The sequence below is a fragment of the Molothrus aeneus genome, chromosome 23 (assembly GCF_037042795.1).
Source record: "Molothrus aeneus isolate 106 chromosome 23, BPBGC_Maene_1.0, whole genome shotgun sequence".
NCBI classification, from domain to species: Eukaryota; Metazoa; Chordata; class Aves; order Passeriformes; family Icteridae; genus Molothrus; species Molothrus aeneus.
In genome coordinates, this window is record NC_089668.1 from 6,227,492 (window position 1) to 6,252,206 (window position 24,715).

Here is a 24,715-nt window from a genome sequence, read left to right on the forward strand (position 1 = left end):
TTTTTTGTGGTTTTATTTTGGTTTTGGTGGGTTTTTTGGTGGTTTTTGGTGAGTTTGGTTTTTTGCTTTGTTTTGGTTTGTATTGGATTATGGGGTTTTTTGATTTAGATATGAAGTAATTGAGAAGTGCTTTGAAAAAATTTTATTTTTAAAATTTTATTTTATTTTTAAAATTTTATTTTATTTTTAAATTTTTTTGTTTTTATTTTATTTTTTACCTGAATACCTTATTCCATGGCATTTTCAAGTCACCACTTCTTATCTCAATGCTTGCATAGAGATGCATGAGAGCCTTCTGTCAGCCTTTGAGAATTTTTTACAAATTCATTTCCCACAGGTTTGGTTTGGGTTTTGTTTGTTTTTATTTGTTTTTTTGTTGTTTTATTTGTTTTGTTTATTTGGTTTTTTTTTTGTTTTTGTTTTTGTGGGTTGTTTTTTGGTTGTTTGGTTATTTTAAACCCCTGGCAGCAGCAAACTCTGAGAGCTCCATAAATATTTGATCAAATCCTTCCGGCACCGCCACCATCCCACAGAAAACCTGGAAACGCTTCCCAAAATCCCCCAAATCCCCCATTCCCCATCAGGAACAGCGGGATTGTGGTGTGGGATTGTTCTTCCCCCTTTTCTGGGGTTGGGAGCTTCAGCTCTTTTATTTTCTGGGTAAACTGAGCCCAGCAGGGCCGGGATCGGAAACCGGAGCTGGACCAGGCTCAGGTCAGGGCTCAGCTGATTCCAGACTTTTCCCTTCAGCTGGAAACCTGAGAGGGATCCCTCGGGAATGACAAAAATAACAGAAAAAACAGGCTCCTGGTGGAAAAAAATGGTGGAAAAGGGGGGAAGAGTTGTGGAAAAGGGGGGAAGGTCATGGGAAAGGGGGAAAAGTTGTGGAAAGGAGGCAAAAAGTGGTGGAAAATATGAAAAAAGTGGTGGAAAAGGGGCACAAAATAATGGAAAATGTGGAAAGGGGGAAAAAGTGGTAGAAAAGGGGAAAAAAGTGGTGGAAAGGGACAAAAATTGGTGGAAAAGGAGGGGGGAAGTGGTGGAAAAAGGGGGGAAAGTGGTGGGAAATGGGCAAGAGAGCCTCACTTCCCCTGAATTAAATTTAAGACCAAAAAAAGGAAAAGGATGGAAAAATATGAATGAAAATGTGGATGTTCTTTTTCTAGGGTTTTTTAGTGGATTTTTGTTGGGGTTTTTTTTTGTGTGTGTGTGTTTTGTGATTTTTTTTTAATTCTTGAGTTATTTTTGTTGATTTTGCTTTTTGGTTTATTTTGGTGGTTTTCTTTTAGGTTTTTTTAGGGCTTTTGGGGATTTTTAAAATTGTTTTGGTTTTTTTGTGTTTTTGGTTTTTTTTGTTTTGTGGAAGGTTTTTTGTTTTGTTTGGCTTTTTGTTTGTTTATTTATTTCTTGGTTTTGATTTGTTTTTAAATTTCATTTTCATTTGCATTTACCCCCAGTTTTTGTGCTGAAGGTGAGGTGAGGCCACTAAAGGAGGGTTGATTCCATTTCCAGCTGAACAATTCCAGCTCAGGGCAGATAAATCTGAGTTTAGGGCTCTTTGAGCACTGAGCAGAAAGAGAAAATTCCATTTTTTTCCCTTAATTTGAGTTCTGGGGGGAGTGCGAAACACCAACCAGCTCCTGAGCATCTTTGCAGGGTGGATTTTGCAGCTGGAAATGTGGATTAGAGGAATTTTGTGCTGCTGGGACGTGGAGAAAGCGGGAATTGCAAGGAGGGAGGGAGCGGGGTTGGGTTTCCCCCGCTCAGGGGAGAACAAGGGCAGCACTGTCCAAACCAGCCCCGAGCTGAGATTTCCTCCCCTTTTCCTGCTGTGGGGTGGGAAGGGAAAACTGAGCCTGGAAAGAGGATTTTTCCATGGAACTCCTGGGTGCGGGTATTTCATCGGCTGTTGGATGGACAAAACAGAATTCTGTTGGCAAAAATGGTGGAAAATGGGAAAAAATGGTGGAAATGGGAGGAAAATGGTGGAAAAGGGGCAAAAAGTAGTGGAAAATGGGAAAAAAGTCGTGGAAATCGACAAAAATGGTGGAAAGGGGCAAAAAAAGTGGGAAAGGGGCAAAAAGTGGTGGAAGATGGGCAAAAAGTGACGAAAAATGGGCAAAAATGGTGGAAAAGGGGCAAAAAGTGGCGGGAAAAGGGAAAAAATGTTTAAAATGGAGAAACATTGGTTGAAAAAAGAAGCTCCTTCCCAATGTTTTCCTTCCCCTTTTTCCTGCTGCTGGGGTTGGAAGGGAAAACTGAGCCTGGAGAGGATTTTTCCAAGGAGCTCCTGGGTGTTGGTGTTTCCTCGGCTGTTGGAGGGAAAAAATGGGATCCTGTTGGCAAAAAGTTGTGGGAAAGAAGCAAAAAGTGATGGAAAATGGGAAAAATGGTGGGGAAAGGGCAAAAAGTGGTGGGAAATGAGGGAAAAATTGGTGGAAATGGAAGGAAAATAGTGGTGGAAATAAGGGGTAAAAAGTGACAGAAAGGATGAAAAATGGTGGAAAAGGGGCAGACATTGGAGCAAAGGTGAAAAAGTGATGAAAAATGGGAAAAATGGTGGAAAACGGGAAAAAATGGTAGAAAAGGGGCAAACATTGGTTGAAATGGGCAAAAAGAAGCTCCTTCCCAATGTTTCCCTCCCCATTTTTCCTGCTGCTGGGGTTGGAAGGGAAAACTGAGCCTGGAGAGGATTTTTCCATGGAGCTCCTGGGTGTTGGTGTTTTCTCAGCTGTTGGAGGGAAAAAATGGGATCCTGTTGGCAAAAAGGGTGGAAAATGGGCAAAAATGGTGGAAAAGGGAAAAAAAGTGGTGGAAAAGGGGTGAAAATAGTGAAAAATGGGCAAAAAGTGGGGGAAAATAGGAAAAAAATGGTTGAAAGGGGCAAAAATGGTGGAAAGGTGAAAAAGTGGTGAAAAATGGGTAAAAATTGTGAAAAATGGGCAAAAAGTGGTGGGAAATAGGAAAAATGGCGGGAAAGGGGCAAAAATGGCGGGAAAGGGGCAAAAAGTGGTGGAAATGAGGAAAAAAGTGGTGGAAAGGGGCAAAAAGTGACAGAAAAGGGGCAAAAATGGTGGAAAATGGTAACATATGGTGGAAAGGGGGCAAAACTGGTTGAAAGGGGCAAAAATGGTGGAAAGGTGAAAAAACAGTGGAAAATGAGCAAAAAGAGGTGGGAAATGACAAAAAGTGGTGGGAAATAGGAAAAATGGTGGAAAGGGGCAAAAATGGTGGAAAGGGGCAAAAATGGTGGAAAATGGACAAAAATGGTGGAAAGGTGAAAAAGCGGTGGAAAATGGGCAAAAAGAGGTGGGAAATGACAAAAAGTGGTGGGAAATAGGAAAAATGGTGGAAAGGGGCAAAAATGGTGGAAAGGGGCAAAAATGGTGGAAAGGTGAAAAAGCGGTGGAAAATGGGCAAAAAGAGGTGGGAAATGACAAAAAGTGGTGGGAAATAGGAAAAATGGTGGAAATAGGAAAAATGGTGGAAAGGGGCAAAAATGGTTGAAAGGGGCAAAAATGGTGGAAAGGGGCAAAAATGGTGGAAAATGGACAAAAAGTGGCTGAAAATGGGCAAAATGTGGTGGAAAAATAACGGAGCCATCAGAAAAAGTGGCTGAAAATGGGCAAAAAGTGGTGGAAAAGGGGAAAAAAGCCCCTTCGTGATGCGAGGCTGGGAGAGGGAATATTTCCTGTCCCTCGGAAGCGCCCCGGAGTGACCCTGGCTCTGTAATCAGCCCAACCATCTGCTGGGAGATTTGGGTGCTCCCGGGAGCTGCAGCTGTCACCAAACCCCTCCCGGATCCCAGCAGGGCCTGTGCTGCTGGATTTGGGAGCCTGGAATTCCAGGGATCCACCCCCGGGGATCAGCTGTGCCTTGGGGATGCAGAAAAATATCAAAATGTTGATTTTTCACCTTCCTGTGCTGGGCAATGGGCAGGGGGCAGTGAATGAAAATGTCCTGAAAATGGGAATAATTTATTCAGGTCACCAAAATCCTCTCAGGGATAATTTTGGGATTAATTAGGAGACAGGAGGCTGCTCCCCAGCAAGTGCTTCCCCACAGCTCATCCTTCTCAGGTTCCTTTTTATGGGAAAATATTTATTTTTTCTTTTTCTGAGTGTGCAAATCTTCCTACGGAGTTCGTCAGGTGTTGCTGAAAAGCTCTGGAATTTTGGGGTTTTTTGGTTTCTGGTTTTGAGGTTTTCAGGTGCAAATTTCTGAGGTTTTCTTCCCACTCAGGAGGGCTGGGAATGAACTTTTTTTTCTCTGTCTCCTTGATGGGAAGTACCAAGAGGTTCTGGAGTCTAAAACTGAAAAGTGATAATTTTTTGTTTTCCTGGAATGGAAAATGAACATTAAAAATAAAGGGAAAATAATAAAAAAATCATCACAAAAAGGAAGCAGGTGCATATCCAATCCCAGGAATATCTGGGGGAAGGGAAAGCAGGGAAACGTGGATGGGACGTGGATGTCCCTATTGAAAAGTGTCCCCAGCACCCCTGGAATGGGACAGGAGCCGCTCCCTGTTCCTGGATCATTTGCAGCTTTTTGCAGGCAGGTAAACTGAGGCATGCAGTGATTTCTTCTTTCCCCCTGGGCACGTGTGCTCTCCCTCAGTGCTCTGAATTTCAAAAATTTCAATTAAAAAACCCCATGAAAACCCATTTTTCTTGGCCAAACTCCCTCTCCTTGGGTAGGGAGCACAGCAGTGGATCCCCTCGGCTCCTGGAGGATCTGGAAGGCAAACAGGGAATGAGGGAATCCCTAAATGGAACCAGAACACCCTGAAGCATCAGGGTTTAACAGGCAGTGCCCATCCCTGTGCCAAGCACTCCGAGAAGGAAATAAATGGACAGACATAAAGAAATTCCTATTTTGGAGCTCTTTGGGAAGCTGAGGGAGCTCTGGAATGAGCCTTGGTGGAGGTGAGAAAAGCCCAGGACAGTTGTGCACGTTAAGCTGCAATAGGATTATGGAGCAGAGCAAATTAAAACAATTCCCTAATGAGGAGGAGGGGAATTCCAGCTGGGATGGAGGCTGGGAGAGCCGGGAAGGAAGGAATGGAGGGAACAGGGGCAGGGATGGATGGAACAGGGGCAGGAATGGAATGGAATGGAATGGCATGGAATGGAATGGAATGGAATGGAATGGGATGGAATGGAATGGAACGGAACAGGGGCAGGAATAGATGGAACTGAGCAGGAATGGATGGAACAGGGGCCGGAAAGGATGGAGAAGCAGGAATGGATGGAGAAGAGGCAGGAATGGGTGGAACAGGGGCAGAGATGGATGGAATGGGGCAGGAATGGATGGAACAAGGAATGGAATGGATGGAGCTGGGGCAGGAATGGATGGAGCTGGGGCAGGAAAGGATGGAACAGGGGGAGGGATGGATAGAACAGGAGCAGACATGGAGGAGGGGCAGGAATATAGGGCAGGAATGGATGGAACAGGAACAGGAATGGATGGAACAGGGGCAGGAATGGGACAGGAATGGATGGAGAAGAGGCAGGAATGGATGGAGCTGGGCAGGAATGGGTGGAGCTGGTTTTCCCTGAGGGATGATGAAACTCGGGAGCATCCATGTCCATTTTTGGGATGTGCCTGGCTCCTTTCATTGGCAGTGGAGAATCCATACAAATCCGGGATAATTGCAGCTCCTCCATCAACATTAATGATTATTTTCCTTGTAGAAAATGAGTGGCCAATTAAATCCAAATACGCTGGGCTTTGGGGAGCTCTTAACTGGGGTTTTAATTAATCTGAGGAACAATGAAGGGACACAAAACAAGGGGCTGGTGCTGGCTGAGCTCATGTCACATCTTGGGAGTGGAATCTCCACTGGGATGGGCACCCACACTGCTTTTCCAACATCCTGCATCCCAAATTCCAGCCCATCCTCCTGGGCTCTGCCTTGGGGATCTCCATCCCAAGCAGCTCTGGTGGTCCCCAATCCCGTGGTGGTCCCCAATCCCATGGTGGTCCCCAATCCCATGGTGGTCTTTTCCCAGGTTCCCGCCCAGAGCAGCTTTCCAACAGGTTTATTTTTAGCTCCCAGCCTTGGATCAGGGAGTGGAAATTCAGCGATTTTTTGGAGTGGGAAAAGAATCATGGAGTTTTTTAAACTTCAGGAACGATGTTTTCATTCCAGCTTTTTGTGGAGCTCGTATTATTCCAGCTGTTTATAGTATCCCTAAATCGCTTGCTAGGATGAGTTATTGAGGTTTTCAGTATAAAACACCAGAAAAGGACTTTTGAGGGCTGATTAATTGAAAATATCCCATAGAAAATATTCAAAGAATCAACATTTGCCCCGTGATATATTCTCAGTGTAGAAGCATTTTCCTGGAGAAAGAATCTTCCTGCTCCTGACTGATTCCTGCCCTGGCTGTGCCATTCCAAGCTTTCCAAAGTCCTCAGATCTGTCATTTCCCTGGGAAGAACAGCCTGGGGTGCTGCTGATCCATTGGCTCCGTCCTGGCAGGGCCAATCTCCTTCCACCTTGTCCTGTCCCAGTGCCCCCATGGCACTCAGAGCTGCTGGAATGGGATTTGGGCTTCCCAGAGCTCCTCTGGATTTGGGATTCCCGGGGCTCTTTTATATCTGGGCTTCCCAGATCTTCTCTGGATTTGGGATTCCCAAAGCTTCTCCAGGTTTGGGGTTCCCACAGTTTCTCTGGATTTGGGATTCCCAAAGCTTCTCCAGGTTTGGGGTTCCCAGAGTTTCTCTGGATTTGGGATTCCCAGAGCTTCTCCAGGTTTGGGATTCCCAGAGCTTCTCTGGATTTGGGATTCCCAGAGTTTCTCTGGATTTGGGATTCCCAGAGCTTCTCCAGGTTTGGGATTCCCAGAGCTTCTCTGGATTTGGGATTCCCAGAGTTTCTCTGGATTTGGGATTTCCAGAGCTTCTCCAGGTTTGGGCTTCCCAGAGCTGTGTCTGGATCTGGGATTCCTAGACTTCTATGGATTGGGGATTCCCAGAGCTTCTCTGGGGCTGGAATCCAAACAAGCACAGAGATTTTGGGTTTTTGGTTTTGCTGTTCATTTTGGAAGTGGGATGGGCAGGAATGGGATACAGGGATGAGAACCTGGACATGGCACCAAGGGATGGGGATCTGTGGGATGGGAAATGGATCCTTGTGTCACCTGCACAGCCCTGTCCTGTTCTCCAGGTGCTTTCACCCTTATTCCATCTTCCTTTCCCTCTTTCCCCTTTGGGATGTGGACCTGGCTGCTCCCCTCTTCCTGCCTTGGCCCCAACACACATCCCAGCTATTCCAGAGGCTGCTGGATGGACACAGGGATTCCTATCATGGAATAAAATCCCTTCCATCCCCAGCTCTCCCTTCCAGGTCTTCTCACAGCAGGAGCCTCCTCATCTCCAACCACTTGTGGTCCCAGGGGCTGTGGGATGGGTGGGCTCCTCAGGATGCCCAGGCTGGACCTGGACTGGGCTCCTTGGAATTCCATGTTTTCCTGGGATTCACCACTCTGGAGCTGCTTGTGGATGCTGCCAGGGAACCTGGCCAGGAAGGGACTTGGCCACCTGGACTTGTCCCCTCAGCCAGAGCTCCAGGCACAACCCAAACCTGGCTCCCAGCTCCTCAGGAACATTCCAGAGCCAGATCCTGATTTCCTTTCTGATTCCCTCAAGGAAGGAACTCCTGAGGTTCTGCCTGCAGCCGGGAGGGCTGGGAACACCCCCGGGCTGGGGTGTCCCTGTCACCTCCCACCTGCAGCAGATCCCTCCCAGTCAGGGCTGCGGGAGCTGGGGCTGCTGCTCCCACCTTCCCCAGAATCCACGGAATTAAATCAGGATTCTCCCCGTTGGGAGAGCTCCCCCAGGAGCTGGAGGTGCCTCCTCTCCCCCTGCTCCCCCCTTACCCCACCCCATGACCCCATTTCATGCCCCCACGCGGGAAGGAGCCTCCATCCCTGGGTCGGGCTGCTGGACACCACCCATGGCTCCGGCGGGATGCGTCGCCATGGAGGAGGCGTTGCCATGGCGACCGTTGCCGTGGCGATGGCGAGTGGCACAGCAGGGCCCGAGAGCATCCCAGGGAGGTTCCCGGCCTCTCCCGGTGCTTGGAGATGGATTGATTGCCCAGGTTTCCCTCCCCCCGAGGCCAAACACTCGGCTCTGAGAGCTTTTACCATGGCAGCTGCTTTGGGATCTGTTTTGGGGCAGGTTTAGGGAGTTTAAATCCCATGCAGTGGAAAAGCCCTAAATAATAAAACAGCCTGCCCAGGGAAGGAGGGATGTACAGGGAATTTAGGAAGCTCCAAACCAGGTGCTCCCTGTCCCCTGGGATGTGTTCATAGATGAAGAGGTGTCTGTAGGAACATCCTTGTGCCACACATGGAGGGGACAGGACCCTTCTGTGCTGTGGTTTCCACCTCTTTTAAGCCCCCAAATCCTCTGTTTCTGCAAAAGCCCTTCCATGGAGTGGAAAATGCCCTAAATGATAAAATTCCCTGACCCTCCCTGCCTGGGGAAGAAGGGATGTACAAGGAATTTAAGAAACTCCAAACCAGGCACTCACTGTCCTCCAGGATGTGTCAGAGCTGCAGAGGGTTCTGCAGGACCATCTTGGTACCCTGAAGGTGACAGGAGGGTCCCTTCTGTGCTCTGCATTTTTTAAGCCCCCAAATCCTCTGGAGATCTGCCCCTGGAGGGGCTGAGTGAGACCCTTTAGCCCAGATTTACATTTCTCACCTGTAAAATGGTGTCACCAGGCTGCCAAGGGGAGAGGAGAGGGAGGGGTGACACTGTCCATGTGGGGTGGTGGCACAGACAATGGAGAGGGGCTGCAGCCTCCCTGTCCCCCTGCTCAGCTCAGATGCTGCCAGGCCAAGGGCTCCGAGCCCTCCCTGGCTTCCCAAGGCTCTGTGTGGGGTTTGGGTGGGGTTTGTGCTGCTGGGGAATGCTGTGAGCCTGTCCCTTGTCCCTTGGCTGCCGCTCCCTGCCAAGCATGGAAGGGGGCAGGGAGTGTCTGGGTGGGAATCATCACCTGCCTATCCCCCCTTTCAGGTGGAAAAGGATCCTCTGGGATGGGGTGGGGATGTGTTTCTTATCCTGGCTCGATGTAGTGCCCATGTTAGTGCTGAGATCCGAGCCCTTTGTGTCTGGCCTGTATTTGGGGTCATTCAGAGCACAATGAGGGAGCTTTCAGTGAAACGTGACTTTCTGGCCCTGCCCTGGAGTCTGCTCTTCATCAGGGCTTGTTTTTATAGCAGCAGAGCTGTGACCTTTGGGGACCCTGGGGGAGCGGGAACGGGGCCGTTGTTTGGGGTCTGGGCGATGCCAGAGCCGGGTCCTGGCCCCCAGTGACGGCTCACGGGACACAGGGATGTGACAGGAGCAGTTCCCTGGCTGCAGGACAGTCCTGGGCACAGCCAGCTCCTCCCTGGGCGCACAGAAACCTTCCCATTCCTTGTCCAGAAGTGATGCATCCCCCCAGGGCAGCCTCATCCCGCCGCCTCCAGCAGCTCTGCCGTGATCCCGATCCCGGGTTTAATTTCCCTAATGAGGCAGCGCTGAGCTGGGGAAGGAACCCCTGCCAAGAGCTGTCAGCTGGGCAGTTGGGATTGCAGGGATGGAGCTGCTGGCCCTTGGCTGGAGCTGGCTAATAAATGGCATCCTGGTGCCACCAGGGCAGGGGGTGACACGGGGAGCACAGCCAGGGCCAGCAGCGCACTGGGATTTCCTCCCTGCCCCAAGGAAATCTCTGCCTGGCCCGGCTTTGGGTTGAGCACCTGGAGAGGGCTGCTGGGGGCACCTGGAATGCTGTGAGCCTGTCCCTTGTCCCAGCCATGGCAGGGGACTGATAGAGATGGGGACATGTCTGGTGTGGCACCCCCAGCCCTCGGCTGGCATGGGATCCATGCCCTGGAGAAGGTTTTTTCTCTGGAGCAGCAACTCCATCCCTTCCTGCCACAGGGTGGGGACAGTCCCTGCCACCATCCCAGGGAATCAGGGGCTGCAGGATGGATCTGGCACATCCAAGGGTCCCTCCAGCCGTGGTCTGACCCCATGGAGCACCCTGGGGCAGGGATAAAGTCTGGAGGAAGTTTCTCTTTTGGGACAAATCCAGGCAGCTGAGGCTTGGCTTGGGGGCTGAGATGGATTGGGAATGGGAGCTGGGATGGATTGGGAATGGGGGCTGAGATGGATTAGGAATGGGGGCTGGGAAGGATTGGGAGGGGGCTGTGATGGACTGGGAATGGGGCCTGTGATGGATGGGGAGGCAGCCCCAGGTCGGGAGGTGGGAGCTGCTGTCCTGAGTGATTTGTGGTTTCCTGGGCTGGCAAACTCTGCCTTCCCTTCCCTCCATCCCAGTCAGACAGGGGGAGCAGCCTCTTGTTACCAGGAGGAGAAGCCCCTCGTCCCTGGAGGAGCAGCCCCTTATTCCTGGGGGAAGCAGCCCCGGGGGCAGCCCCTTGTTCCCAAGGGGAGCAGCCCCTCACTCCTGGGGGGAGCAGGCCCTTATTCCCAAGGGGAGCAGCCCCTCATTCCCAGGGGAGCAGGCCCTTATTCCCAAGGGGAGCAGCCCCTCATTCCCAGGGGAGCAGGCCCTTATTCCCAAGGGGAGCAGCCCCTCATTCCCAGGGGAGCAGCCCCAGGAGCAGCCCCTCATTCCCGGGAAGGGGGAGCCAGGCACAGCCCAGGGCACACAGAACAGTAACGATCCCAGCAGCACTAAATCCAAATAAACCCCGACTGCTCCCAAGATTTATGGCATGAGCCTGACCTCAAACTGTCGGGGTTGCAGCTGGGAGGGGGTGACGTCACCACCTTGGGAATGGAGTGGGGAGGGGGCTTCTTCAGGAGCAACATCCCAGTGTCCCAAATGTCCCTGTGCACCAGAACACCTGGAGATTGTTCCCAAGTCTTTAGGCCTTTGTGGAGCTTGGCTGGGGCTGTGCTGCTGGTGGGGTCCACCCGGGTCTGGTCCTGCCTATGGGGCTGCTGTGGGGTTTGTGCTGGTCCTGGCTGGGGCTTGTTCAGGTTTAGGGTAAGGTGGGTGGATGGATGGATGGATGGATGGATGGATGGATGGATGGATGGATGGATGGATGGATGGGGAATGGATGGATGGATGGATGGATGGATGGATGGATGGATGGATGGATGGATGGATGATGGATGGATGGATGGATGGATGGATGGATGGATGGATGGATGGATGGATGGATGGATGGATGGAGGGAGGGATGGATGGATGGATGGATGGATGGATGGATGGATGGATGGATGGATGGATGGATGGATGGAGGGATGGATGATGGATGATGGATGGATGGATGGATGGATGGATGGATGGATGGATGGATGGATTGATGATGGATGGATGGATGATGGATGGATGGATGGATGGATGGATGGATGGATGGATGGATGGATGGAGGGATAGGTGGATGCATGGATGCACAGATGGCTGTTGGACAGATGGGAGTTGCTGAGCCAAGCTGGGATTTTTGTTTCCATTTCCTGCTCCAAGCCCAGAGCCAAGAGTCTGGAACAGCCTCATCTGGTTCCAATTTCAGGAGGAACAAAGGGAGCAGGGCCATGTGGCTCCCATCAGGGAGAGGCTTTGCGGGTCATGCAGGGAAAATCCCACCCTCGGGAATGGGGATGGGCTGGGGAGCGCCAGGCTCTCCTCATTTCTTGGGCAGCCTTGATCCTTCTGGGGTAAAAACATCAAAAGACAAATGAGAGGGATTCCCAGTGTTTCTTCCTGTACCCTCAATCCTTGGCATTTTTCCATGCTTTCCCATCAGTTCTGGTGACCTGTCTCATATTTTTGGGCTGTGCAATTCCCAAATCCCTGAGGATTTGTTCTGCTGGATCACAAATTCCAGTGAGCTGCTGGTGAGAGGGTGTTGGAATCCAGGATGGCACAGCTGGGGGGCAAAGGCTGAATATTCCCAGAGGTTTGGGAAGCACATGGGGTGCTGGGGACTGGCAGGATACATCCAGTGGCTGCTGGGGAGAGCTGGAACAGATCCAGCCAGACACAGCTCAGACCCTTAAAAGCTCAACTCCCTCTGCCCTTCCTGAGCTGCTGGATTCTCCCTCCTGGTGGGAGAAGGGATGTTTGGGGACAAAACGCGAGTCAGGTCCCAAATTTCTCTGTCTGACTGTTCAAGCTCCAAGCTACAGCGAAAACAAAGAAACCTCGAGCTGTTTTCGGGAGGTAAAATGCTCCGAGAGAGACAGGGACCCTTCAAGGCCTTGATTTGAAACTGAAGCTCGAACCTGGCTTGTTACATCTTGAAACATCCGATGCGATCTCGCAGATCAAAGCCGCCTTGTTTGCCTTGTAATGAGGTGTCAAAGCGTTTCCGTGCAACGCCGACAGGAGACACTTTGATCTGCAAAACAAGATGTTTAAGAGCGCTGCTAGCGAGGGCTCCCCGTGTTTTCGCAGCTCTGGGAGGCAGGGGAATATTTGAAGTCTGGTGTTGTTTCCTCTGGAGGCTTCCCAAGCTGTGGCAGCTGATGAGGTGTTGCTGTCACACCGGAGCCAGGACTCACAGGGAAATCATCGAGACTGAACAGCAGCCAGCTGGAGAACCAAGCCAAGCATTTTTCTTACAGCTTCCAAAATGAATTGCTGGGTTTCCCCCTAAAAAAGGCCTTTTTGTCCATGGGAAATGCTGGAGTCAGTGTGAGCTCACTCTGAGTTGTTTTGGGGGAAAACGCTGCAATTCTGGGTGGTTCAGCTGGAGGCTGTTTGTGCTGCTGCTGCCTTGTTCTGGCTTGTCCCATGCCCCCTCCCATGGGGGGTGGCTGGGGTGTCACCTGGGTGGGGCTGGAGCCACTCACGTGTCCCTCTGGTCACAGGCTCAGCGCTGGCGCAATGAGAACTACGAGCGGCCCGTGGACCTGGAGGGCTCCGGGGACGACGACCCCTTTGGAGAGGATGAGCTGGACGACATCTACTCCGGCTCTGGCTCGGGCTGTGAGTAACTGGGAATGCTCCCTGGATGGCTGGGGGGTTCCTGGGATTCCTGGGAAGGGTTCTTGGCCAGCTTGGTCCCTGGATGGTTGGGGAGTTCCCAGGAAGGAACTGGCTGTGGGAATGAGGAGTTCCTGAGAAGGTCCTTGTCTGGCTGTGGAGTTGGGGAGTTCCTGGGAAGGTCTTTGGCCAGCTGTGGGAATGAGGAGTTCCTGGGAAGGTCCTTGGCCAGCTGTGGGGTTGGGGGGCTCTGGAGAAGGGTGTCTGGCTGACTGTGAGGTTGGAAGGCTGGAGAGGGGATGTGAGGGAGGGAATTGCCCTTTATCCATCACTGGAGTTGTCCTGTGAGACAAGAGCAATAGGAGCTGTCCCGAAAGTTGGGCTCCAGTGCCTCCATGTTCCAGTTCAGCCTCTGGCCCTACTGGGCAGGACTGGCCCCTCCACAGACCCCAAAAAGGGCTTTGGCCACCACACGGGCACAGCCCTTGGTTTCTACCGAGCCTGGAACCATCCGTGCTCTCGGATTTTGGGGGTGATGCCAGGGAAATGCATCAGCAGCAGCTTCACTCCTCCCTCTTGTCCCCGTTTCAGATTTCGAGCCGGAGCCGGGGCTGGACACGGCCGTGAGCCTGACCACGGACACGCTGGTGACCCTGCCCACCACGGCGGCCGCGCTGCCCGTCACCGCTGCCCAGCCCGTGGCTACGCCCCTGGAGCCGTTCCCCACCCCCCAGGACACCACCCCCGGGCAGGCCACCAGTGCCTTCCTCATCCCCAGGACCACAGAAGCACCGGTGGTGCCCAGCTGGAAAGCCACCACCACCACCAGCAGCACCACGGCCAGCGAGCTCCCAACCGCCACGGCCACCACCACCACCACTACCACCATGGCCACCACCACCACCACGGCCACCACCACCACCACCACCACCACCACGGAGGCCACCACCACCACAAGCAGCACCACCGTGGCCACAGCCAAGCCCACCACCATCCGGAGGTTCCTGCCCCCCTTGGCCACCAAGGCAGCCACCACCCGGGCCACCACCCTGGAGACCCCCACCACGCCCGTCCCCGAAACCAGCACGCCAACAGAGGTGGCCACGTCGCGCCTTGTCCCCACCAGCACGGCCAAGCCCAGGGCCCTGCCAAAGCCCAGCACCTCGAGGACTGCAGAGCTCCCCGAGAAAAGCACGGCTTTGCCACCCACGGCCACCACGCTGCTGCCCACAGAGGCCTCCCAGGTAGGAGGCCAGAGCCCTTTTCACCTGCTCGGGGCTCCTGGGCTCCCTGGAAGCCAAGTGGTGGCCACGGGAGGCCTTTGGTGTCCGTCCATCCTTGGCACTTGCTCTGAGGGAGGTGGAGGCAGGCTGGGCTCTTCCAGAGCTGAAGGAGGTGAAGGGGGAGCTCAGCCCGGGCAGGGGTTCAGGCTCCTGGGGCACCCGGGATGTGCCACCCACCCCGGTGACCCCGCTCTGCCCTCTGCAGAGCGGCTTCCCCAGGCAGGAGGGCAGCGGTGCCACATCCCACGGGGACACGGCGACTGTCCTCGGGCTTTGGTGTCATGTCCCAGCTCCTGCCCCTCGCCGGGAGTCCCAAACTCTCCTCAATTACCGCTTGATGGTGCATTTCCAGCCCATCGGGTGTCCTGAGCAGGAATTTCAGCTCCATCTCGCATTCAGAGCCCCTCAGGGGCCCTTTGCAGCCGCTTTGACTGAAAGGTGGAGTGATTTGTCTAAACTACTCACTCTTTTCCGCCTGCAAATGCGTGCTCGGAGCGCTCGGGGCTCTCGCTGACCTTCAATTAATCCCTGTCACAAACGCGGCCGCTCGCTCGTGGGAAGCGCTGAGCCGTGCGCTGGCCCCGGGGCAGCGGGACATGGAGAGGGCTCCCACCCCCGCCCCAGACAGCTCCCGGCTCGTCCCGAACCCTGGCTCGTCCCGGATCCTGCTCTGTGCCCGAGGCAGGCGGGACGGAGCCGTTCGCCCCAGCAGGGAGGGGTCCGGGGGAGGTTTGGCTCGGGGATGCTCCAGTTTGGTGGATGCCGAGGGACATGGGGGAAGGTCCGGGGATTTGGTCCCGAGGGATGTGCAGGAGGCAGTGAATGGATCAGGGGTGGGATGGAGGGGGTGGCATGGATCAATCATATTCCCAGGCAACCCTTGAGGCCGGGACCTCCTCCTTGCCAAGGGAATCGGGCAGGGACAGCAGGGAGCTGGGCTGGGTGACAGCCCTGTGGCCCGGGTGACAGCCCTGTGGCCTGGGTGACAGAGGCCCATCCTCCTCTCCCGCCCTGTGCAGCAGGTGGGGGGGAAAGGAAGGGGGAAGGGACCCCTGGAGCTCATCCAGCAGCATCCAATCCTTCCTCTTGCCGTGCTGGTGTGGCATGGAGGTTGTGTCACCTCCTGTTAGGAGTGAGTCACCTTCCAGCGGTAACATCCAACCTGTGCTCTGGGGACAGAGCCCAGCACAGGGTCTGGGATGGGGTATTGGGGAGAAATCCTTCCCTGTAAGGGTGCAGGGTCTGGAATGGGGTCTCTTTAGCAGAAACTACAGGGAACAGGTCCTGGGATGGGGACAGAGAATGGCCCAGCTCAGCCATGGTGGCCTCAGCCATTTGGTGACCAAGTCATGGGGTTGCGTTGTCACTGCGGTACAGCTGCAGTGACACAGGGAAGGGACACCCCAATGTCATCCCCATGTCCCCCACCCTGTCCTTGGTCTGATGATGTCCTCCTGCTGGACACCCTTGGGTCCTTCTCCCCTGCTCCATCTTGTCCTTTCTCCCAGATGGAGCCAGGGGAGGTGACAGCAGCCCCTGACAAGGAGCCAGAGGTGCCGGCCAGCAGCGGCCCCAGCGGGGACTTCGAGATCCGGGAGGAGGAGGAGACGACTCGTCCCGACCTTGGGAACGAGGTGGTGGCTGTGGTGACACCACCAGCAGGGCCAGGGCCTGGCAGGAAAGTGGAGACGGGGCTGATGGACAACACGATAGACTCGGGCAACTCGGCTGCTCAGCTGCCCCAGAAAAACATCCTGGAGAGGAAAGAGGTGTTGATAGGTGAGATATGGGACTGAGGGTTTGGAGGTGACACTGAGGACCAGAGGGGTGGCACTGATGGCCGTGGATGGCAGTGACAACCAGGGGTGGCATTTATAGCCCGGAGGGGTCACTGGTGACTGGAGATGACCCTGAGAGGCAGTGGTGGCACTGATGGTCAGAGAGGTGGCACTGATGGATGGGGGGGTTGCACTGACGGCCGTGGGTGGCACTGATGGCCACAGGTGGCACTGATTGCCATAGGTGGCATTGATGGCCGTGGGTGGCACTGACAGCTGTGGGTGGCACTGATGGTCACAGGTGGCACTGATTGCCATGGGAGGCACTGACGGCCGTGGGGGGCACTGATGGCCACAGGTGGCACTGACAGCTGTGGGTGGCACTGACAGCTGTGGGTGACACTGACAGCCGTGGGTGGCATTGATGGTCACAGGTGGCACTGACAGCCGTGGGTGGCATTGATGGCCGTGGGTGGCACTGACAGCTGTGGGTGGCACTGATGGTCACAGATGGCACTGATTGCCATGGGTGGCACTGATGGCTGTGGGTGGCATTGACGGCCGTGGGTGGCACTGACAGCCGTGGGTGGCATTGATGGCCGTGGGTGGCACTGACAGCCATGGGTGGCACTGACAGCCGTGGGTGGCATTGATGGCCGTGGGTGGCACTGACGGCCGTGGGTGGCACTGACAGCTGCGGGTGGCACTGATTGCCTTGGGTGGCACTGACAGTCATGGGTGGCACTGATGGCCGCGGGTGGCACTGATTGCCATGGGTGGCACTGACGGCTGTGGGTGGCACTGACAGCCGTGTCCCTGTGCGTTGTTGCAGCGGTGATCGTGGGTGGCGTGGTGGGCGCCCTTTTCGCCGCCTTCCTGGTGATGCTGCTCATCTACCGCATGAAGAAGAAGGACGAGGGCAGCTACACCCTGGAGGAGCCCAAGCAGGCCAACGTCACCTACCAGAAGCCCGACAAGCAGGAGGAGTTCTACGCGTAGACGGAGAGCCCGGAGTGCCTCACGCTTCCTCCCTCCCTCCCTGCTCCAAACCCTCCCCCTCCTCTCCTCCATCCAGTCTCTCTCTCTCCCCTCCCTCCTCTCTCTCTTTTTTTGGGATCAGACTGTGAATTTTTAAAAGCAAAACCCACAGCGGCTGAAGGAGGAAACGCATCCTTGGCATGGGGGGCACGGGGTGCCTGGAACAGCACCGCGGTCACACCGAGCACTGCCAAGGTGACACCGAGCACTGCCAAGGTGACAGCGAGCATTGCTGTGGTCACACTGAGCAGCACCACGGTCACGCCGAGCACCCCAAGGTGACACCGAGCACCGCTGAGGTGACACCGAGCACTGCTGGGGTCACACTGAGTGTGCCCAGGTCACACCGAGCAGTGCCAAGGTGACACCAAGCAGCACCACGGTCACACTGAGCAGCGCTGAGGTGACACCAAGCACCCCAAGGTGACACCGAACAGTCACATGGAGTGTGCCCAGGTCACGTTGAGCAGTGCCCATGTCACATCAAGCAGTGCTGCCATCACACCAAGTGGCACCGAGGTGACACCAAGCAGTGCTGCGGTCACACCAAACTCTGCCAAGGTCACACCAAGCAGCACCGAGGTGACACCGAGCGTGCCACAGTCACACTGAGCACCCTGAGGTGACACTGAGCAGTGCCGTGGTCACACCGAGCAGCACTGAGGTCACACTGAGCTCCACCAAGGTCACACCAAGCAGTGCTGAGGTGACACTGAACGCACCCAGGTCACACCAAGCAGTGCCATGGTCACACTGAGAAGCGCTGTGGTCACAACGAGCACCCTGAGGTGACACCGAGCACCCTGAGGTGACGCTGAGTGCGCCGCGGTCACAGCGAGCACCGCCTGGGTGACACCGAGCACCGCTGGCCTTTCTGCTGGCGGGAGGGACGGGACATGGAGCCGATGCCAAGGAGCCGATGCCAGGGCAGCCGTGCCCGGGAATGCCCTGGAGAGCACGGGATGGGCTGCCCACAGTGCCTGGAGCTCAACTGGACTTTTCCCACCACCACCACCACGAACTCTGGGATTCAGACACCTCCTGCCAGCCCTGGGGTGCAGGGGGTTTGCTTTGGATTTATTGCCCTTTTTTTTCCGTCCATAAAGGAAGGAGATTTCCTTCCTTCTGTCTCGTCTTTATTTTTTGGTTTTCCTTTGGAATGGGGTTGGTCGCTCTGCAGGAACCTCCTTCTGCTGGAAGAGAGAACGTGACTCTCCAATGCTCCTGGAACCTTGGGAAAAGCACAAGGGGCTGGAATACCTGGGATTTGCTCCTGGAGTGGGGAGAAAAGGAAATAAATACAAACCCTGGGAATTATCCCTTGGATCAACATTCTGGAGAGCTTGTGGAGCTGCACTGGGGCATCCCAGGCTGCTGCCATCCAATCACCCCTGCAATCTCTTGGATCCACATCTGGCTGAGGGGTTTGGCCAGGAAAGGACTTGGCTTGGGCTGGGTTTTCACTGTGACCACTAAAGCTCGGCTTTGCTGGACAGTCCTTTGGGAGGAGCTGGGACTGGAGAAGCTGAATCCTGTGCCTGGCTCTTCCAGAGGGGATAACAGAGCCCTGCAGAGCATGGGATGCAGCCTAAGAGAGGAAATCCAAGCAGGGACCATCCCTGTCCCCTCAAGGTTCCCCCGAGGTGAGGAAGGGGAGGCAGAACCACGGCTCAGCCCCAGGGCTGGCTGGTTGGATCATTGGAAAGATCCCCAAATTGAGGGAAACACCCAGGATTGATGGTTTTCTTTTGTTTTTTGATTCCCCAGGATTGATGGTTTCCCTTCACTGGTGTTTAAATCCCAGCACAACCCCCAGGGCTGGAGAGAACCCAACCCTGGTGCCCCCCAGGTGTCCCCTCCGAGGCTGCCCATGGTGCAGATTAATTAATTAAGATATTTCAATTAAGGTGGTTCAATGAGGTGGCTCTTAATTAGCTGGAGCCCTGTTTGTGGGGTTTTGTTGTTACAATGGTCATGATCTTGATGGGGTCCCATGGAGACTTTTGATTTGCTCTTGGAACAATTTAAATGGGAAAATCTGGGGAAAAAATCGTTGCTTTGTGAATTAACAGAGTCAGGGACACTTTGGCCCCTGAGAGGGTTGGGGGATTTAGGGTTTCATGGCCCTGGTGGGGGTTACAGGACGGAAGAGCTTCATTGTGAAAGGGATTTGAGGCCAGAAGAATATTCTGAATATATATAAATACATATCTCCACTCCTGTACACCCACAGTAACACAGGTGTGGAAGGAAATGAAATCCCTGGAATCTCTCAGTGCACTGGGATGCTTGGGTGGGATTTGGAGTTGGGAAGTTGGGAGCTTTGGGCTGCTTTTCCCTGGGATACAACCCAAAATGATGACCTGGCTTTACTTCAGGGTAGGGAACAGAGCCCCACACGTGGATCAGCTCTAAATCCTCATTTTTGAGCTGTCAGCCTCAATCCTCGTGGTTTGGGTTCTTGGAGCTTGGAGAAGGCCCTGTTGGACGTTTGGGGTGGTGGTGCTGGGAGTGACCATTTCCGTGTCCATCCCAGAGGGAGGATGAGGATGAGGATGAGGATAAGGATGAAGGATGAGGATGCTCCAAAGGAGGGAACAGACTCAGAAGGAGCCTGGTGCCAACCCAGAGCCACTTTGTGCTGCTCCAGGGGGAGTTTGGACTCCTGGATTTGATGATTTGGAGGATTTTGGCCCTGTTGGGATCACATAAAGGGGAGTGGCACAAGTCAAGGTCACCAAGGTCACCCAAAATCCCCATCTTTTGGGAAAACCTGGATTTAATCTTTGGAGCTTGCTTAAAAAAAAATAAAAATCCCTCCCAGCTTAATCTTTTTAATGCTGCTTTTCAGAGATGCCTCCTTAATCTTCTTCATTCCATTTTTTCCTCCTATTTAATAGTCTGAAGTTCCATAATACAATTTTTTTACTCACTCAAGCTTAACCTCGTCCCTCTCAGCTGGTGTTAGGTTGTAATCCCGGCACTTAAATCCATCACAGCTTCGGGAGTGAGGGAAGCTGGAGGTGGGAGGGTGAGAGGAGCCTGGGCAGGGCTTCTGCAGTAATTAAAATATGAGATAAACACAACAAAAAAAGGTGAAAGCAACTAAACTGCTAATCAGAAGTGATGAAACAATTCATTATCTCCTGCTTCCACACTTTTGTTCTCCGCCAGGAGAGGGATGTGAGCTCCAGGAGAGTTTTTTGTTTTGGAGCCAACTTTTTGTGGTTGTGCGGTGATGTCGTAGCCTCTGGTGTCACCTCAGCTCCATGGGGGCTGTTGGAGTCGATGTCTGAAGGGAACAAAAAAGCCTTGTTCTGGGGAATGTGAGCCTGTGCCTCCCTCCAAGGAGCTGGGATGGAGCTGAATATGGGCAGGAATTTTTGGGGAAGTCCATCTCCCCAAAAAATCCTGGATAAAGCCATTTCTCCATGAGCAGAGCCACAGGGAGGGATAGAACCCCGAGGGCTGGTGCCCTCCTGCAGCCACTCCTGCTCTGGGGCTTTCCAGGGATTCCTGGTGGGAACAGAGATGGGGAAGAGGAGAGGAGGCTCCACACAGGAGGAGCCATCCCCAGAGCCGATTTTTGGGAAAATGAACTAGAGTGGAAACGTCTGCAGCATCTTCCCTTCCCAAAGCTGAGTCTGGCACCCTCCCCTGCCCAAATTCCCATCCCTCACACTGATCCCAGCCAGGAGCAGCTGGAGCAGTGCCCAGATGTGCTGGTCCTTCCAGCTGTGCTCCCTGAGGGATTTTTCCATGGCTTTTCCACTTCTTTTCTGCCTGTTTCTGTGTGTGTGTGATGTGCTGGAGCCGCAGGGAGAACCTTGGCTGTTCCAGCTGGATAATTTTAGGAGTTTCTGGAATTGCAGGGTGGTGTGGGCTGCTCTGCCAGCTGTGCCAGCCTTGGGGCTCTCCCTGCTGGAATTGCAGCAGGAGAATGGTGGAGAGTATCCAGCAGAACAGCCAGGAACTCCTAAGCCACATCCAAAGGGAAGGGAAGAGCAGAGAGCCCAAACCGGAGCTGGAATGGGGAGTTTGGGAAGGGCAGGACATGGAAGGGGCCCAGCAGCAGCAGGACCTGGCCCCGGATGGGTTTTGCAGGGTGGGATTTGTCCCTTTACTCCAAAAATCTCTCTGATCTTGGATCTTTCCATGAAAAGCACCAGGTGCCTGTTGGGATGGAGTTGTCCCTTAGCTCCAAAAACCTCTCTGATTTTGGACATTTCCAGAATGAGCTGTGCTGGGGGGATCCAGCTGCAGGGAAGGGATGGGACAGGGATGGCTCGGGCTGGGTGACTGCCAGGATGGGCTGGGCTGCCTCAAATTCCCCCTCTCCCTCCCCCATTCCCCAACAATCCCTGTCTGGGAGTTCCTTTGCCCCAGCTCCAGCATTCCGAGCTCTCTGTGCTGTGAATCCCCAGCTCAGTTCCTTCCACAGGAACAAACCCACCAGCCAAGAACTGGAATGGATTTTTTAATTCCCTTTTCCTCCCATAACCACCCTTGTCATGACCTTTTCCGTGCTCCAAGGTTTTCTGCCAGGCTCTGAAGTAACTCTGAGCTTTCAATCCAGAAAGGTTTGGTGGGAATGAGCTCCCTGGGGTGCCAGGAGCAGGGCTGGGGGTGTCTGTGTGTGTATATAATGTGTGTATGTAATTAATGTATATGTAGAGATGTATAGATGGGCACGGGGGGCTCTGCTCCTGAGGGGCAAAAGAAGGAGGAAAAAGAGGAAAAGGAGGAGGAAAAGAGGAAAAGGAGGAGAATTTGTCCTCCAGCACCACATGCTGGGCTCTGCAGCCCTTGGCCCCTGTCCCAAGGAATGTAGGATTCAGCCTCATTCCCTGTCCCAAGGGATGCAGGAGTCCCTGCCAAAGGGATGAGGGATTTCCTGTCCCAAGGAATTCGGGACTCAGCCTTGGCCCTGCTCCCAAGGAATGTGGGATTTCCTCTCCCAAGGAATGTGGGATTCAGCTTCGACCCCTGTCCTAAAGGATTTGGGATTCCCCCTTTTTCCCTGTCCCAAGGGATGTAGGATTCAGACTTGGCCCCACTCCCAAGGGATGCAGGATTCCCTGTCCTAAACGATGCGGGATTCCCACCATTCCCTGTCCCAAGGGATGCAGGATTCCCTGCCCAAGGGATATGGAATTTCCTGTCCCAAGGAATGTGGGATTCAGCCTCAACCCTTGTCCTAAAGGATTTGGGATTCCCCATCATTCCCTGTCCCAAGGGATGCAGGATTCCACCGCTCCCAATTCCTGCTGCTCCTCCCTCCCCTCCTGCCCTTCACATCCCCCCGATCCCAGTCCCAGACCCAATCCCAAACCCAATCCCAGACCCAATCTCGATCCCAGTCCCAGTCCCAATCCCAGTCCTGGTCTTGGTGGGTTGGGATCTCCCAGGTGGGATCAGGAGCCTTTTATCCCTGCAGGGCCGGAGCAGATCCGGGCTGGGATCCCGGGGTGGATCCAAAGCCCCGTGAGCTCCGGAGCCTCCCCAGTCCTTGTGCCAGCAGCTCCCCCTTCTCTTAGAGGAGCCCCAGAGGGTCTGCAGATCCCAACTTTTTATTTCTCTGTTTATTTCCCACATTATTTTGATTTTTTGGGTAAAAAAACCCCGATTTTTTCACACCCCACACTCCAACGCTTCTCCCAAGACCTCCAGGGCTCCAGGGGTTTTTCCTGCAGGAATTTCCCCCGTTCAGGGTCTCCCCTGGCCAAAGTCACCCCAGCCCAGCTGACAATCAAACCAGACTCCCGAAAAACAGGAATCCATTGCAGTTTGATAGAAAAACTTTTTAAATTCTCCCCCTTGTCTCTCACAACCACATCTCCAGGATAAACCATCACCCACTGCTCCTTCTGTAAATAAACATCGAACCTTCTTGTATAAATTAAAAATAAAATAATTGTAAAAAATGAAAAAAAAATAAATTCCATTGATAAACATCCCAAAAATAAAATTAAAAAAAAAATCTCCCTTTCCAGAAGATTGAAGTAATTCCAACTTCACTTTTTTTTGGAGCTGATTTCCAATCCCTATAGGAGAACAAAACAAAGATCTGGAACACTACAAATGTTGGAGCTTTCAATGAATCCGGGAGGGAAAAAAATGCATGTAAATATTTTTAATAGGAGACATATCTTAAACAGAACTTTTTTTTTGTATGTACATAACTCTCCTAGAGTTTAGTACTGAAATGGCTTCATAGTGTCTGTTTCGAAAAGGAAAGGAAAAGAAAATGTTTGTTAATTGTTTTTGTTCTTACTCAATGGCCAAAACTTTAAAAATAATGTCAAAAAAAAAAAAAGACTCTAAAAATAATCTTTGCCAATGGATCTAGCACTGTAATGGTACTGTCTATTTTTTTTAATTATTTCTGTGCTGTGCCCATTTATAAAATGAGGAAAAGATAAAAAATAAAGTCATTTAAACATTGTCTGACCAGGGCCTGGCCTGAGTTCTTGGTGCTGCTCCGGGAGTGGAGGGAGAAGGTTCTGCCTGATCCTGGGCCCACCAGGGTGGGGTTAATGAATGGTTTCCATGGCAACTGCAGCGATGCTTGAGGAGCCTGGAACATTCCAGCACAGCCAGGGATGATCCCAGTACAGCTCAGGGCCATCCCAGCACAGCCCTGGATACTCCCACCAGAGCCCTTGATGATCCCAGCACAGCCTGGACCATCCCAGTGCAGCCTGGAAATGCTGCCCTGGAGAGGAGAAGGCTCAGGGAGAGCTCAGAGCCCTTGCAGGGCCTGAAGGGGCTCCAGGAGAGCTGCAGAGGGACTGGGGCCAAGGATGGAGGGACAGGAGGCAGGGAATGGCTGCCAGTGGCAGAGGGCAGGGCTGGATGGGATCTTGGCAATTGGGAATTGTTCCCTGGCAGGGTGGGCAGGGGCTGGGCTGGAATTGCCAGAGCAGCTGTGGCTGCCCCTGGAGCCCTGGCAGTGCCCAAGGCCAGGCTGGGCATTGGGGCTGGCAGCACCTGGCACAGTGGGAGGTGGCCCTGCCATGGCAGGGGTGGCACTGGAGGGGATTTCAGGTTCCTTCCAGCCCAAACCATCCCATGGTTCCAAACTCACCTGGCAGGAGGAGCTGCTGGGTGATCCTTGCATCCCACCCCAGAAATCCTCTAGGGCTGCTCTTGGCCTCCTAAGGACACCCTGGATGTCTTTATCCAGCTCCTGCCAAGCCAGACCTCCCTGGATCCATCCCTGGAGCAGCAGGCAGGGTTTGGGTGTCCCCACACCACCCTTGGAGCCATCCCCAGCCCCAATGCCAAAGCCCAGGGGGCTCCAAGAAATATTCCCCCAGCCCCAGTGATGTCCTGCTGGCCTGAAATCCAGGGAACATCCTTCTCTTTGGGCTTGGGGAATGGGTTTTTATCACCCTGCTTCCCTCAGGCACCTCTGCTCCAATGCTTCACCCCCTGAGGGGTTCAGGAGCAGGATATCCCAGCCCTCAGCCCCCAGCAGGGACAAATCTCCTGGGAGCAGCTCAGGAACCCTCCTGGATGGCCACAGCACCAGGGCCCCAAATCCCTCCCTTTTCAGCCCATTTCCCAGAGCAGGGCAGTTCCATCAGCAATCCCTGCCTGCAGCAGCAGCTCCACATTCCCGGTGGGAAGGGCCCTAATCCCGGCTCCCA

At 53.5% G+C, this 24,715-nt stretch overlaps 1 protein-coding gene across 1 annotated transcript in view; it reads left to right on the top strand.

Moving 5' to 3' along the window:
* SDC3 (syndecan 3) overlaps window positions 1–23,513 on the top strand; it is a 45,213-nt gene extending 21,700 nt beyond the window's left edge. The window contains exons 2-5 of the mRNA XM_066564979.1: window positions 12,850–12,967; window positions 13,556–14,208; window positions 15,756–16,026; window positions 16,858–23,513. Of these exons, the coding sequence (XP_066421076.1) occupies window positions 12,850–12,967; window positions 13,556–14,208; window positions 15,756–16,026; window positions 16,858–17,024 (1,209 nt within the window). The 3' untranslated portion in view covers window positions 17,025–23,513. The remainder of the gene's footprint in view (window positions 1–12,849; window positions 12,968–13,555; window positions 14,209–15,755; window positions 16,027–16,857) is intronic.
* Window positions 23,514–24,715: the final 1,202 nt, after the last annotated feature.